This window comes from Gadus chalcogrammus, chromosome 8, assembly GCF_026213295.1.
Source record: "Gadus chalcogrammus isolate NIFS_2021 chromosome 8, NIFS_Gcha_1.0, whole genome shotgun sequence".
NCBI lineage: Eukaryota > Metazoa > Chordata > Actinopteri > Gadiformes > Gadidae > Gadus > Gadus chalcogrammus.
Window position 1 is genome coordinate 25,320,615 of NC_079419.1, and position 16,777 is coordinate 25,337,391.

Here is a 16,777-nt window from a genome sequence, read left to right on the forward strand (position 1 = left end):
GATATAGTTTGGAGGCTTACGGTTTTTTTCTTGTTAACTAGCCTTACGCCAGGCAGCTAGCTGCTAGTAGCCAACGTCAGGTTAGACTTTTCATACCTTCATAAAGTTAATGTCAGATTTGATTTCTTCAAACTGCGTTCGCATCTGTGTAGCGCGCGCGACAGAGAGGGAGAGGGACCTAGAGACTGTGCGTGTGTGAGGCAGTGTGCGTGTGTGAGGCAGTGTGCGTGTGTGCTTCAGGAGCATCCTGATTGGCCGGTTTCGGTAAATCAACCAATCAATTTTCAGTGTGGGCGGGCTTTTATCTCTTCTCCCGAAACGAATTAATCAGTTCAGTGTACAGGGGCACCATGGCACAGGGAGAGTGCCCCCAAAAAAGAAAGACATTTTAAAGTTGCAATGGAATACAAATAAAAGCAGTTAACATAAACAGGATAGTAGTAGCAGCATATAATAAATAGTAAAAGTAATCTACATATTTTTGCTTTTATAACTTTTAGGGACCACAACAGAAATACGTAGACCTGGGGGGGAATACCTCCCTGAAATGAATTTTTGCAGGTTGGGATGTCTGTAAATGTGATGCATGCCTCCGAATTGTGTGATCACGGCATCTGGTGGTTGAATGTCATCGCTCTTATTTTATATGAAAAAAAACATAACTTGACAGTAGGCCTACTTCACTGTCTGCTCATTCTAACAAAACCATAATGCCGTTGTTTTCTTCATATAGAGCAGGATAATCATGGCGAGGAAGCAGGAAGGAGAGCAGAGGAGCCTAGAGCTGGAGAAGGAACGGGTTTGATAATTCACAATAGACACTTTTCTTTTTCGAAGAGGGGGAAATGTAGCTAATCCTACCAAGGGGGGGTTTAATATAGATTTTATGTTTTTGTGGTAGAAAAAAGAAGGGAGGAGGAGGAGGAGGCAGAAGCAGAGGAGCCTAGAGCTGGAGAAGGAACAGGTTTGATAATTCACAATAGACACTTTTCTTTTTCGAAGAGGGGGAAATGTAGCTAATCCTATAATAATAATAATAATAATAAGTGGGGCTTTAACACAGATTTGATGTTTTTGTGGTAGAAAAAATAAGAGAGGCGGAGGAGGAGGCAGAAGCAGGGCAAGATAGTGTCGATGATTCTGACCAAAATAACCAGGGAGATGATGAGCAAGATATCCCTGAATGCTGGACATCTACCAAGTTCAGGGAGAAAAAAAAGTATTATCCATGGCTAATATGTCAAAGCAAAAAACTTGGCTGCCTAACCTGCCAGAAAATGAAAGTAGTTGGGCCAAGTACAGGTGGGAGCAGCCAGTTGCATATTGCTGATGAGTGGTCCAACGTTAAAGTTACAGCCTGTGGTGCAAACCGAGCAGCACAGCTGCAGTCTCTTCGTAAGAAAATACACAAGCATAGAATGTCAGACTATCACCAAGCAGCTGAGAAAACCATGGAAAAAGCAAAAGAAAAGACATTGGAAACATTGACTTCTGAAATGCAAAGGGATCACTTCTTAACTACTGATAGGGTATTTCGTACAGTGTACAAGATGGTAAAATCTGGAAGGCCTTTCACAGATCTACTGTCCGATATTGATCTGCAAGTCTTGAATGGACTAGACATGGGAAGAACTTTACATTCAGACCATTCCTGTGCAACAATCAGCCAACACATAGCAAATGAAATGCGAAAGAGAGTAGTTGGAAAGGTCCTTCAAAGTGGAGCAAAACTTTCTGTTATGATAGATGAAGCTACAACTGACAGTAAAAATCAGTATTGATAATTTATATTAGAGCGAGCCTAGGGATGATTGAAGAGCCCCTAACATTCTTCTTGGATCTAGTTGAGCTTTCTGCTACCAATGCAGGTGAAATTTATCAAGCTCTAATGAATAACCTGTCACATCATGGCTTCTCTGAAGCTATTCTGAGTGAACGCTTTGTTTGCTTTGCATCAGATGGAGCTTCTGTAATGCTTGGAAGTAAAGCAGGTGTTGCAACCAAAATTGTAGAAAAGTTTCCAAACGTAATGGTGTGGCACTGCATGAACCACCGTCTTGAGTTGAGTGTTGGAGATGCTGTTGAAGAAACTGTAGGGATGAATGACTTCCAGTTTTTCTTTGACAAAGTGTACAGTCTCTATCATGCATCGGCCAAAAACCGTCGTGAGCTCACTGAATGTTGTGAGGAACTTGCTTTACAGTGTCTGAACATAGGGAGAATTCTCAGCACTAGATGGGTGGCATCCAGTTACAGGACCATTAAAGCTGTATGCAGGGCCGTAGGACTGCGGGGACAAAGGGGACAGTTGTGGGGGGGCCCAAGACAGAGGGGGGGCCCATGACCCCCCCCCCCCCCCCCCGTCAACAATCGTTCCCCCCCCCCCCTCCCCGTCAACAATCGCTCCGCCCCCCCCCCCGTCAACAATCGTCCCGGACCCCCCCCCCCGTCGACAATCGCTCCGGACCCCCCGTCCCCCCCCGTCCCCGTCAACAATCTGGCGCAGGGGGGCCCATCAGTAGCTATAGTATAGGGGCCCAGGATTTGGTGCTACGGCCCTGGCTGTATGGCAGCAGTACCCTGCAATCCACAAGCACCTTTCTAATGCCTCAGTTGATCCTAAAAGAAGTTCAACAGAGAGATGCATGTTCAGTGGTTTAATAGATCGCCTTTCTAATGCCACCTTTGTGCACAATCTTGGAATCATGTATGACGCTTTGGAAGAGTTGTCTGAATTCTCTCTCTCTCTTCAAGACAGAAACATGACGCTCCCCAAGGCTGTAGCAACTCTCAGTCGGCAGGTCCGTGTGTTGAAGTCCATGGCAGAGCAGCCTGGACCAGCGGCAGAAGTGGCTCAGACTGCAATGGGTTTGAAGCTATTCAAAGGGGTGCCACTGACAAATAATTTAAGACACAGCAGAGAAATAAACCACCAAGATTTCTTTCATGCTTTGGCTGCTAAAATTGAATCAAGAATGGGATCACTGCCTGGAAAACAGAGAAGCAAAGAAGAGTACCAGAGCTTTCTTAACAATGTCAAAGTGCTGCAGCCATCAAACTGGCCAGATGTGTGGTGTTCGTTATGCCGAAAAGGAAATACAGGAACTCTGCTCCTTTTTCAAGCTTGATAATGGCAGACAAATTCAGAGAGGAATGAGGGAATATATTGATATGGTGAAACTCAAATCTGTTGGTGAAATGACACCACAAGCACCAGAAGAGCTAAAACCCCTCCTTCAAGCAGTGAACACACTGGTCATCTCCACAGCTGAGTGTGAGCGTGGGTTCAGTCAGATGAACATTTTAACCACAACTAGAAACACGCTGGAGGTGAAAAGTATGTCAGCCTTGCTTTTCATCAAGTGTGTTGGCCCTCCGCTACAACTGTTCAAACCAGATGTTTATGTCAAGTCTTGGCTTCAAAGTCATTGCTTGGCTAATGATCTGAGAGCAAGAGCCCGGAAAGTTTGCATTAAAAAACATGATTACGAAACTCTCTGGAAGCTTCTATAAGATACTGTAGGGGAGAATGGGGTAGGTAGCCATTGAACAAAACTGGTCAGTTTATTTGTATTTGTATTATATCATATTGTATGTAGTATTTTCAGATTTTTTAAATGGTATATTTGTTTAATCCATGTTCTTGCACTTGAATGGACTTCACTTGAGAGGATTCATGTTCATTTACAATGTTTTGTGAGGTTTTGATATTGTATGTAGTATTTTCAGATTTTGTAAATGGTATATTTGTTTGGACTTCCCTTGAGAGGATTCATGTTCATTTACAATGTTTATTGGATGAATTCCCAGTAGATTTATAGGTATCATGAGTATGAAGTTGCACTTGCACCCAGTGGGAAAATGTGTCCTCTGCATTTACCCTAACTATGTAGGAGTGGTAGCCATGGGACCAACTCTAATTCTGAGGTGCCTTGGTCAAGATCAATGACAGGAGTATCTGACACGTAATATATCCATAGCATGCATGTTGTTTTACAGTAATAGAATATAATAATTATCTTTGTGCTTAAACAATATCAAAATATAAGTCACCATTTTAGGATTTTTGTTTTTAATCTTCGGGGGGGGGGGGGGGGGGGGGGGGGCCCCGGACCCCCCCTAGCAGGATCCACCATCCCCCCTGGCTTTTTTTTACAACTTGACCACTGTATATAGCCTATACATATATATAGGCAATATATATAATTAGGCAATATATATATATATATACATATAGCATTTGTGGTTTTGGCATAAACATAACTAGGGTGCACTGTACTATCTTGCGCACACCCTTTCTGAAGCCTCTCTCTCGCTCTCTCTCTCTCTCTCTGTCCCTCCCTCTCTCTCTTTCTCTCTCTCTCGTACCGTTTTGTGGAGCACGTTCATTGTCTGACAACACTCCCATTCAGAAAGCATTGGTTTACATTTCGTTCTGTGAGGCACGCAAAAAGTCGGACTATCGTACTCTGGAACACGCTTCAATAGATTAACGTTCGTGCGCATGAGCACGCAATCGCGTGATACCGGGTTGGAATATCATTGTCATTTACTTGCATTGGAGCAACTTCCGTGGACACAACAAGGACAATTTAAGTGTTTCAGTGAGACCACCCCGGGTTTCGAGTTAAGCCCCCGTGGTCGACTCGCTCGTTGAAACGGGGATCCGTATGTGAGCCACGGAACATCAGCGTCATCAACTTGCATTAGAGCGAATTCCTTGGCCACATCACAGAAATCGGCGTGTTTCCGTGATGTGTCCACGGATTTCGAGTTATTCGTCCGTAGTCATTTCACGGATTCCTGTGAGACCAGGTTGGATATGCGGTAACTGTGGTTCTATTTGATGATATGCACAATACATTATAAACATTGTTTACCAGTATTGTATGCATTATCGTTATTGACTTGTGTTCCTAATATGCATTAATATACATTGCCATGGACTGTATTATGCGTTCCGTGTTTAGTTTGCGTGTGTTTAAACTAGTGGTGGGCATAGATTTTTTTTTTTTATCTAGATTAATTCCAAAATTAATCTAGATTAATCTATATTAAAATGCAAACGGCAAAAAATCTGTTTGTTTACCTTGACAGCGGTCAATTATACTGGGCAATGGTGAATTATCAAATATAATTCACAGAAGTTGTGAAGTGCCCATGCAAGTGAACGGAGCATAAACAAAAATAATTAACAGCTGAACGTTGGGAAGGCCCATGCAAGTGAATGGAGCAGTCTACAGCATTGAGAGGAGCCGTGTAATAATCCATAATAATGTAAGGTTTAGAAGTTAAATATTTGAAAGTTGTCGAATAAATTAATATAATTTATATTGGAGTTAATTTGCTAGAAATGTACTTAAAATTTTTAGTCAGTTAATCATTTACATATTTATGTTACACAATTATTACATATTTACATATTTTACACAGTCAGGATATTCTGTTGAATCTGCCTCTCTGATTCCCTCACGTTTACCTCAGTCTAAATTCTAGCTTCTGATTGGTTAGTTCAGTCACGTGATGGGTCCGAACAAGGAAGTGTTTGAAAATAGATTAACGGCGATATTTTTTTTTATCGCGCAATAAAGTTTCCCGTTAACGCAGCCGTTAACGCAGCTGTTAACGCCGATAACGGCCCACCACTAGTTTAAACAGATGGACGCACACCCGCGTGCCTGCATTCATTCATTATTTTACACATACACAATTGCGCGCCCGCATTCAATCATTCTTTTTAACACTCACTCGCGGTAAACAATGTTTTCTCACGATCAAATACTTCAATCCTAAAAGTTATGGGCTTGTACACGATGTCTGTGTTAAGAAAATATGTGTTTGCTGTACAGTGTTTGCAGATGCACTGATTTATAAGTACAACTTATTACCGCTGTATCAGCTGTTCTTTCCCAAATAATTTACCAAGAATGTGTGGCTAGGTAGATGAGAGAATCAAAGTGTATGCGCGAGGTGCACAAGCAACATTATGCATGCGCCCTTAAAATAGTATCTGAACAACGCGCCACTGACTTTAAACCAGGTATTTCCTGGTTTGTGGCGGAATTATTTTGTGAAACTGCAAAATAGCACCAGGGAACGTTTGCGCCAGAACACGCCTCCTCCTTTCGCTGAACCGCCCCTTGGGGCGCAAGATCATTCCCTAATTTAGCGACGCGTGCCTGTGGAGGGAAAAGAACGCTCCGCGCCAGTTGCAAACTAGCAACGACACATGCGTCGGTGTAGAAAGTCAATTGCGCTGGATACAAGATACGCCCCCTTGTGTTGATCAGATTTAGAAGTTGCATCGGAAAGGGCACTTTTTAAGATTCAGCCGCAGTTTTATGGAATGGGTTACCTGCTGGTATGAAGTCTCTTGTCAATTTTAAAACGGCTTTAAAGAAATGGTTGAGAGACTAAAGTGGGTTGTGGGATTGGACTCTCATATTTTACTTTGTTCCAGCACTGTCTTGTACATTACCTTTAACACATACACACACCTATATACATGCTTACACTATCAAGGGACCACAATGGAAATAAGCCCATGGTCTAATTCGTTTTATCCTTTTGACCTGTCCTGTACACATGCATAAACGTATGCTTACCGTTGTGCATGTGTCACTAAAGAATTGTAATCACTCAATCATCAATGGCTGACCCAGTGTTCAAAATAAGTTAAAAGGTTGCTCAGCCAGTTAATTATTGTTACAAGTAACCGTAACAACGGCGGACACAAACATATTGGTCAGTGTGGAAAATGTTGACAGATGAACAGGATGCATGTATACAATTGTAAAGAAGGTAATCCTCACCATAGTGATGCCCAGTAGAGTAGGGCTGACCAGGTAGACGGATGGAGGCCCATTACTGACCCGGTTTTTCTCATAGAAAGTAAATAAAACATCTGCCCAACAGATGAGCCATAGAAGAAAACCAACCGCCTAAAGAGATGGGGGAAGGACAGATCATTAAAAAAAAAAGACAACTTCTCATTTAAAATAAATTGAAGTAAATGTGTGGAAAAAAAAAAAATCTGGACTTGGTCCATAGAATAGCATGCATGTACATGTGATTTTGCGAAAGTGTGCGAGATTGTGTGTGTTTGGAATCCATTAGATATAATTTACTGCAAGGTTAGGAATTTTCTATAAAATTTGATTTTGGAAAATGACCAGTTGGAGTGGGTACTATCAAGTTTTTTGTTTTTTTTCTAGCATCGCTGAGAGAAGGAGACTTAATTGACAGAGGCTCAGAAGAAACTCCTCCAACTACTATAAAATATATTATATAATACATTATATATTATATTTTATTAATTTCTTATAATTATTGAACAAATAATAATTGTATAATAACAGTATTAATAATTGGTAGCAAGAAGGGGTGTTACGGTATGCATATTCGTACAGAAAAATCCATCACTCTTTCTCAGAAAGTTGGTATCCAAAACTAAACTGTGAAAGGAATACAGCTGCACACCTTCACGTTATCAAAATAACTCATATTCACGTCTCGCGCTGCAAGTAAACAAATCGCTTGTAGCGCCGGCCGTTATCGAGATGAATGAGCAATGATGTAACAGATGGTGATAATTATAGGTCTATGATTGTAGTCTACCACTAAGGTTGCAGTAAGACGATTGAGAAACGTAAAAAGGCTGTTACCTTCGCCTTGTCCTAAAACTTGTACAGTCTCAATGGTTTCTATGACAAACATACCCGGATGTGATTGATTAAACTGATGTATTCGCTTGTGAGAGCTGTAAAGATTCTCCCTTGGTGCAAATAAAGTAATTCAACTCAATGATCATTTTATTCTCATGTGAAACAAACTTGATACTCCAAAAGAAATAAAAACAAAAATCAAGCTTGCAATTCTAATGTGAAGCATTTCAAGAACTATTTGTCATGTCACGCATCTGAGTCCTTGTCCCTGAGTCAAGTCGTGACACTATTTTCTACATTAATGACTTAATGATTACATAACTTTGTGGATTGATAAAAGGGTATAATAGATTCGATATGAGAGGAGTGTGTATATTTCCCTCCCATAATAGGTTCAGTCAGTACTGTACTGACAACAGTTTTTCATTCTTCAGAGTTTAATAAATGTAAAACACAGGACTGAAAAAAACGTTTTGAAACGTAGTCGACTTAACTTTTCCTAACAGTGACATAATTTGAGATGGTTCGGTAACGAACATCTTACTGAATTTAGAGATGACAAAAAGTGATCGTTTTGTGCATAAAATAAATACTTGAGTGCTTTTAACAGATGAACATGGCCACCTACTGTTCAGGCGGGCAAACTGTCCAATATACGAGTAGAATTCTTCAGAGTGCTCGACATAAAGATATAAAGTATTGGTAGGGAATCGCAGTTTCAACCCCCGCAGGAGCTTATTGGTAGATGTAATCAGCGAGTTGTGTGTTTATTGGTAGATGTAAACCGTGAGTTGTGTGTTCATTGGTAGATGTAATCAGCGAGTTGTGTTTATCATAAATGTATTTAAATAACTGCATTTATTTTACGCTTGGTGTTTTTAAAAATAGATTTGACGAAAAACTGATATAAATATGTGAATTGCCTATTAAATGATTAAATTGGGGCGTTAAACCATCATCCAATTTAAATGGTTTTCAATAGCATGCTTAACTCACGGTTTTGGCCTTGTTGAGGCTGCTCATGCAGATGTACCCCCGGTCATGGCGGTGGAGGTAGATGAGGTAGCCTGGGGTACACAGCCAGAAGTAAAGGCAAGGCAGCCATACCAGTGCACTATTCTGGAAGCACTGGGTCAGGTCTGGGTTGGGCGTATTCCACGTGCGATTCCAGTCCTGTCCAAAATAAATAAGGGAATGACGTTAGTTTTCAAGATTAATTCAATTAATTGACAATCAAGCTTAGTTCAACACTTGGCCTTTGCAACATCGATTTCTTCATACCTTCATAACATCCCAGGGCAGTGGAACTCCACCTACCCGGGCTGGCCTCTAATCGTTGTGAACGAACCGATTTCAATCTCAACCACCATGCAACATTGAAAGCTAATTATATGGCCTGCATCATAACTTGGCCGAAATGTTGGCCTAATGTATTCATAAGATGTCAGAATATATATTTTTTTATAAATGGTAATGAAATCATACATTCACTTTTTTGAAATACCCTGGTTAACCAAGCATATTCAACACCTAATATGGGGCTTTTCTGCCCCATATATATTATCTTTATTCTGCAACGAGAGTATGTGGGCAGCCTTTGCAAGTGTTTTTTCAATGTATGAAATTCTAGCGGCTCAGAACAAATCAACCACAGTATCATTAGGAACCAAGCAGGCAAATCCAAGCGTCAAGCAGCACCACAAACTCATGTTGTCCAAATACTTCAGTGTGGTTAGCTGTGTGCCACTTTTGGTTCTGATATACAAGCCTCTACTTGCCCAGTAAGTAAGTTACCGCGTTATTAGCATATGTAGCTCTGAATCGTAGATGTTAGCTAGCATTAAGCTGCAAGCTATGCTAATGTTATGGTAGATAACTAGAAGTGGGCACTTTACTGGTATTAACAGGACTAGCGGTCGTTGTTGTGCCAGGACATTGATTTTGATAATATCGTTGATACAGTTATATATTATGATATTATTTGACCAATTTTTGGAGCGGAAGTTGCATGCATTCCTTGTGCGCATGTAGCAACATTAGGGATGGGCATGTTTAATCGATGATCGATCATTGGTCGTCAAGAATTTACTCGATCACGTGATATTTTTAACGATCAAAAGGAGGTTGTGTTGGGTCCCGTCAGAGCGGGTGTTTTCTGCTTTTGCGTGTGACCCCCGAGCATGTTGCAAATACTGTAGTTACTGTAGGCTACATTGTCATGGGGACAGTCACCGTCGTATGCAAGTCAGTTTATTTTATTTTATTGTGTGTGTGTCGTCTCGCTCGCTTGGGGCCTTTTGGAGTTGTTACATTTTGGCAAAATGTACATTTTAGCAAAACTTTCAGCCTCATATATGTTTTCTGACTAAGGTATTTATTTTCGATAGCTCATGAATTTGTTTCAAAATGTGTCGCTCATCGTTTTGATCCGAGCCTATGGCTTTTCCGAGCACCGGTCGCATATTGTCTATAAGTCTGCCTTTTTTTCTTTCTTTCTTTCTTAAAAAAACAGCTCAACAGTTTTATGCCCACTTTTACTGCCTTATTTGATTATTGTTGGCCGATAAGTATTATTGGAATTGGAATACAGATTGTCATTTTAAATCTTTCCAAACATTCAAGCATCACAGGAATATTTTATATAGCCTATAGAATAATAACGTTAATTTTATGGATGATCACTCGAGGACATTTCTTCAAATGCCTATCCCTAAGCAACATTGTACATTTTGCGCAATAACCTACAGGAAAGGTCTGACAAAATGAATCATGATACGTACAGAGTGTATCACAGGCGAAACGACTATGTATTATGTAATTATATGTTAAATCTGGTTAGATTGGTGGTGGGTGTGTAGGCCTACAATTCTTACAGTCCATGGTATTATCCGTTATAGCTCCTTTCTTTAACTAGTCCAAACCAAACACTGTAGTGTTTTGTGTTTAGAATCCGGCCCTTTTCTTACACATTTCAAGGCATGCATAGGCGTCGATTACGCCGGGGAAGCGTCCCCACCAGATTTCGTCAAGAATCATTTTGTACCCACCACTTGTAAAAAAAATAATAATAAAAATCGAGTTGAATAATTATGGATTATTACACGGGTCTTCTCAATGCCGTGGAACGCTCCGTTCACTTGCATGGGCTCTTCACAACTTCCGGCGACTAAGTATAATTGACCGCTGTCAAGGAAAACAAAGGATTTTTTGCCTCTAATGACGTCTTTGGTATCACACAAGTAGTCCGGTAACTTTTCAACACCAGCGTCTTCGGTTGCTAAGCAACGTCAACGTCTTTGGCAGACTATTTCTCTGCCGATCAACACTACGAATGCTGGTAACAAATAAATTATAATAAGACACACCATGTGAAGTTATTTTTTCGTTTTGGCAAGTAGTGTAATAAGCGGGATAATGTATAGAACGTCGCCAACATGGGCGTAGCAGACGCGGGGTACGCGGGGGACTTGTCCCCCGCACTTCCCGTATCTGTGCCCTCTGTCCCCTGCACTTTTTATAGCCATTATAACCATTCAATTCATTTTTTACACGTGGAAACACGTTTTCCGAGCCGCCTTTGAACGCACCATGAGCAGGCGGAGCCAGGTGGCAAACATCGCTGTCGTGTTGTACCGTATTGGTCCGAATATAGGACGGCCTTTTTCCCCCTCGAAATAGGTCCGAAAAAGTCGGATCGTCTTCTTCGCCTCTCCCTTTAAATGTCAATACACATTCGCGGCCGCAGGTGGCGCCAGAAATTGGCTCCGGGAAGGAGTAGTCCAGCGTCCTTAACAACCAGACTGTTACCGGTGTTTAAAGACAGGCTGACCATTTAGAGACAAGTGGCTCAAAAGTGGGTCAGGTCAATCAACAACAGCGGAGGAGCTATGATGCCAATTTTAAAATAATGGTCGTCAATAAGGCAGTCAAGTAACAACTGCCAAGCTGCCAGGAAGTTCGGGGTCACGGAGTGTAACGTAAGAAGATGGCGAGCACCAAAACAACGTCTCAAAGATGACAACAGTCAGCGCAAATCCTACCGTGGTCCTCAAAGTGGTCGTTTCAGTGAGGTTGACCGGAGAGTTTTTGAATACGTCAGAGAAAACGCGCTTTGGGAGGAGCCGGTGGAAACGGAGCAGCTGGGGAGCGATGACAGCGAGAGCGAACACAGCGGGGCAGAGGACGTGTGTGAGGGATAGAGAGACATCGGAGGCGAAGTTTGTCGAATTTTAGTTAAGTTTAGGTAAATATGTGGCCTGTATTTTCTCTGTTATTTAAAAATGTTCACACTGTTGCTTGATTATTGCTAGACATTAATTTTGAATCATACTGTACATATTTTGCCTTGAAAGTGCCGTGGCCTTTACTGGCATTATTATTATTGTCATTAATATAACAAGTGTTTAATTCACTGTGTTTTTAATATTGTTATTTTAAAATAAAAAGTTCTTTGTTCTGCAAATCTGGTCTGCAAATCTTTTTTTCTTAATGTTTGTGTTGAAAAACAGGGGGTCGTCTTATAATCAGGGTCGTCTTATATTGGGAAGCTGGACCCACTGGTGACGGTGGCAGAGAGGAGGACACTGGACAAACTGCTGGACATTATTGATAATGCCAGCCACCCCTTGCACACCGTCATCAGCAACCAGAGGAGCCTGTTCAGTGGAAGGCTGCTCCTTCCCAAAGTAAAGACCAACAGACTCAAGAACTCCTTTGTCCCTCATGCCATCACACTATACAACTCCTCACTCGGAGGGAAGTAGGAGGAAATAGTATAGAAGTAATAGAGTAAAGAGGAGATATATAACCTATTCCACTGCTTAATTTGAACTGCTAATTTATTTAATTTAACTGTCAGCCACCCCTTGCTCACCGTCATTTCATTTTATTTATCCACTATATTATATGATATTAATCCACAATGTCGTATGTGTATATGTATGTGTATGTATATATATGTATATGTTTATGTATATGTATATATATATGTATGTGTGTATATGTATATGTGTGTGCATGTGTATATGTATATATACATGTTTATTTATGTTTACATTTATTTATTTATTTACATACATATATTTATTTATTTAAATTAATCCTCTATACAGTTCTCTACATTTATCTTATTTTAGTTTACTTGAATCCTGTTTTACTTCTATTATTATTATCTACTTTCTATATTAGCTAAGAGTTTATTGTTTACTGTTTACTGTTTTTGTTTACTTTTTATAGTTAGTTAGTTAAGAGTTTATTATTTATATTATTATTATTATAATTATTGTTTACTGTTTACTTTTGGTTTTACTTTTTATAGTTATCTAAGAGTGTATTGTTTATCTTATATTGTATATAATTTAATATTGTGTTGTGTTTCTTCTGTGAGCTACTGGACAATCAATTTCCTTGAGGGAGTCATCCCAAAAGGATCAATAAAGCCTAATCTAATCTAATCTAACTGTTACCCATGTTAAATCGCTTGCTAGGTGCAGAGGTGATAGTAACTAGTGACAATTACTCTGACACATTTCCTTGAGTAACTTTTTGGATAAATTATACTCTTAAGAGTTGTTTTACTGCAAAATACTTTACTTATATTATTCTAAAGTAAGCACAACAACCATGAGAACTTGTGCTCACGGTTGTTTTGCACATATTTGTGACTAGACCATGACTGACATGTGATTACACGGGCACCCAGTATTGCTTTCATGGAAAATGGAATGCACCTTGCAGTCCATGCTAAGTTCGAAAAATACATATAGTCGAATAAATGAATAACAAATGTGGCCAGACTTCGCCCAAGGTCCAAAGAAGGGCCACAAATATTAACATCACAGTTATTTAAATGTAGAGGATAATAAACATCGAAACTTTATTACTTTTTAGTTAATATAACCATTATTTCATTTTTATTATATTATTGTTTCTACTTGGGTCTAAAAGAAATCTAGAACTGAAAATATTATTTTGTAATATAGTTAATCAGTAGAGCCTGTAGCCTTTGATTCCCTTAGTTCAAAAGGTAAATACTGACATGGATGTTTAAATATGTAGTTTATATTTAATTTCAAAGAGACTTTTTGTTTATTATTTATTTGCAGATATTATTCGACTACAGCATTATTTGTGTTTTAAAGAAAGCAAGCATAGGTCATACCATCCATTGTCTTAGTCAGTGGAGCAAGTAAGTTACATATAAATTTAGTCTTTCGGCCTGTAGCATATAAACAAAATTAAGCAACTGTCCCATATTTCTAACTGCATTTGAAGTAGACATTGAGACTCACCAAAAATGGACGCTATATGAGAGTGATCATGATTTGTCTCAATATCAGAATAACAACAATGGTTCAAATTGCAATGGCTGGTGGAATGGCCATAAAGTAGGTCTGTATATGCAGTGTAAGCTTGTCCAGGCCCTGCAAGTCAGGATGTAGGCCATTGGTCGCCAACCCGTCGATCGCGATCGACTGGTCAATCTTTGAGGCTTTCCATGTAGATCCCAAAAAATAAAAAATAAAAAATACACAATATCCTATATTATTTTTTCATAATAAGTTTTGCAAGCACATCTCTCTCACTCTCTGGAGGCCATTTACCAGGAGTTCAAAAAGTATATGTAATGGCCGTAATGACCCCAAATTTCCTGCATTCATGGATAATCACTGTTATCCATCAACAGGCCTTGGTTGGGAAAGTCTTGGACTTTTCCCATGTAATGACAATGGTGGTCAAACTGATAAACTTCGATCAGAGCAAAAGCGCTTCAGTACCGGTTATTCAAGGCGTTATTGGATGAGCTCGATGCCGCATACGGAGACCTGCTTCTCCCCGCTGAAGTCCGGGGGTTGAGTCGCGGCAAAGTGTTGCAGCGATTTGTTGACTTGCTGCCTGAGATAAAGACTTTTTTGTCAAAAAGAAATGAGGAGCACGAGGAACTGTCCGATGATGCGTGGCTACTGGATCTGGGGTTTTTGACAGACCTAACGGCAAAACTTAACACACTCAACAACGAGCTGCAGGGAAAAGACAGAGACCTGCCCCACATGAGTTGTGCAGTGAATGGGTTCATGGCCAAGCTGGGTGTTTGGACCACACACACCTAAAGAACAAGAGGCTGACCGACTTCCCCAACTTGGAGAAAATGTCACACAGCATTAAAAAAAACATTTTTTTTAACCCTGAGCAGTACTGTGCCCAGCTTGACAAAGTGCAACTGAGTTAAATAGGCGTTTTGTTGAGTTACGGTACAGCCACACCAACCGCGTTACTCGCGTTAGAGGCGTCCAAACTCTGCATTTTTGCATAGGGAACCATTGGTATAGGCGTGTAGACGCGTTACATGCGTTGAAGCGTCGCGTTAGGGGCGTTAAGGCCGATACATACCTCCGGATACGGACAGTTTCGTCCGGTCCCGGAGGTGTTTCGTCCGTAAATGGGTCCGTCGCCTCTGAGTTTACGAATCCAGAGTCCGTATGATGAGCTGATTTAAGGATTTAAGGTTATTTGGCAAAACATGAACAAGAATGTAACTTGAAAAATGTTGTTAACCAACATCTCTCCGTCCAGAGTCCGGACGAAACTGTCCGTATCCGGAGGTATGTATCGGCCTTAAGGCGCGTCAGACGCACGTAATTACGCACGTAAACGCAGTAACGCGCCCAACGCACCAACGCCCGGAGTTCAGAAATGTGAACTTTCAACGCTCCAACGCGTGGCGCTTAGCCGCGATAGCCAATCAGCGTGGAGCTTGACCCGACGTCACTGGCAGAGAGTAGTGAGCTTGGACAGAAGCATACGGCCGACATCTTTCTTTATTCTGGGTGGAAATAGTAACATAGTTACGCTATTAAATGCGTTTATGGAAACATTTTTAGCGAGAAATGTGCATTTTACTTTCATAATGTTCGCTCGGTGAATGTGAAGGATATTTGGTTTGATAGTTATGACGAAGAGGGAACGCTCCGTTCACTTGCATGGACAGAGTCTCTGGTTGCTAAGCAACCTCAACGTCTTGGCGGACTATATCTCTGCTGATCAACACTACGAATGCTATAAACACACCAGACACACCATGTGAAGTTATTTAACCCGATTATTGTTATTTATATCAGAGATTAATTAATCTAACCCGATCTAAACTCTATCACCCAAACACGGCGGCGTTTGGGTTTCCTACCTCGGACTCCAGCGCAGCCACGGCCGACAACTATCTTTATTCTGGGTGGAAATAGTAACATAGTTATGCCAATAAATGCGTTTATGGAAACATTTTTAGCGAGAAATGGGCATTTTACTTTCATAATGTTCGCTTGGTGAATGTGAAGGATGTTTGGTTTGATAGTTATGACGGAGAGGGAACGCTCCGTTCACTTGCATGGACAGAGTCTCTGAATGCTAAGCAACCTCAACGTCTTGGCGGACTATTTCTCTGCTGATCAACACTACGAATGCTGGAAACACACCGGACACACCATGTGAAGTTATTCAACCCGATTATTGTTATTTATATCAGAGATTATTTAATCAAACCCGATCTAAGCTCTATCACCCAAACACGGCGGCGTATGGGTTTCTTACCTCGGACTCCAGCGCAGCCACGGCCGACAACTATCTTTATTCTGGGTGGAAATAGTAACATAGTTACGCCATTAAATGCGTTTATGGAAACATTTTTAGCGAGAAATGTGCATTTCACTTTCATAATGTTCGCTCGGTGAATGTGAAGGATGTTTGGTTTGATAGTTATGACGAAGAGGGAACGCTCCGTTCACTTGCATGGACAGAGTCTCTGGATGCTAAGCAACCTCAACGTCTTGGCGGACAATTTCTCTCCTGATCAACACTACGAATGCTGGAAACACACCAGACACACCATGTGAAGTTATTTAACCCGATTATTGTTATTTATATCAGAGATTATTTAATCTAACCCGATCTAAACTCTATCACCCAAACACGGCGGCGTTTGGGTTTCCTACCTCGGACTCCAGCGCAGCCACGGCCGACAACTATCTTTATTCTGGGTGGAAATAGTAACATAGTTACGCCATTAAATGCGTTTATGGAAACATTTTTAGCGAGAAATTTGCATTTTACTTTCATAATGT

At 40.7% G+C, this 16,777-nt stretch overlaps 1 protein-coding gene across 1 annotated transcript; it reads right to left on the reverse strand.

The window, feature by feature from the left end:
- Positions 1–778: 778 nt before the first annotated feature.
- LOC130387960 (multidrug resistance-associated protein 1-like) lies at positions 779–9,020 on the reverse strand. The gene is made up of 4 exons (XM_056597252.1): positions 8,946–9,020; positions 8,661–8,837; positions 6,813–6,941; positions 779–784 (listed from the first exon to the last, which is right to left on the reverse strand). Exons 1-4 carry the CDS (start codon positions 8,949–8,951, stop codon positions 779–781), a joined length of 318 nt encoding a protein of 105 aa, XP_056453227.1. The 5' UTR covers positions 8,952–9,020.
- Positions 9,021–16,777: the final 7,757 nt, after the last annotated feature.